Source organism: Bison bison, unplaced genomic scaffold, assembly GCF_000754665.1.
Source record: "Bison bison bison isolate TAMUID 2011002044 unplaced genomic scaffold, Bison_UMD1.0 scf7180017864180, whole genome shotgun sequence".
In the NCBI taxonomy this organism is placed as follows: Eukaryota; Metazoa; Chordata; class Mammalia; order Artiodactyla; family Bovidae; genus Bison; species Bison bison.
In genome coordinates, this window is record NW_011494752.1 from 8650898 (window position 1) to 8651315 (window position 418).

General features: G+C 68.9%; 1 protein-coding gene across 1 annotated transcript in view; it reads left to right on the forward strand.

The window, feature by feature from the left end:
* Nucleotides 1–412, forward strand: part of RAI1 (retinoic acid induced 1) — a 69513-nt gene extending 69101 nt beyond the window's left edge. Inside the window, exon 8 of the mRNA XM_010842896.1 lies at nucleotides 61–412. Within this exon, the coding sequence (XP_010841198.1) occupies nucleotides 61–75 (15 nt within the window). The 3' untranslated portion in view covers nucleotides 76–412. The remainder of the gene's footprint in view (nucleotides 1–60) is intronic.
* The last annotated feature ends 6 nt before the right edge of the window (nucleotides 413–418 follow it).

Genomic DNA, 418 nt, shown 5'->3' on the forward strand with positions numbered 1-418 from the left:
GGTTGACCCTTCGGCACGTGCACCTCCGTAGGCAGCGCGCCCCGTGTCTCTTTTCTGCAGAGGCTGCCGTTGTAATCCACTCCCGGCCGGAGGAGCCGCCGGAGCCAGCCCGCCTGCCGCCGAGGAGAGGAGCCGCAGGCGTAGCCCCCGGGCCTTTGCCCTGCTTCCGGCGCGGGTCCTGAGCGGATTCCTGATCCGGAACCGAATCTTGGATCTGGCCGCCTTGGGCGGAAGCTAGTGGTCCCCGGTTGGGTAGAAAACACGCTCCGGATCCTTCTGCTCCTGGCACCGGACGGCACAGGGCCTTCTCGCCTCCATCCCCCGGCCAGGCTTGGAGAGGGGTTAGCCCGCGGAGTGGCCAGACCCCTTGGGACCCCCAGACTCTGGCGGAGCCGGGAGGCCTGTAGCCTGGGGACAC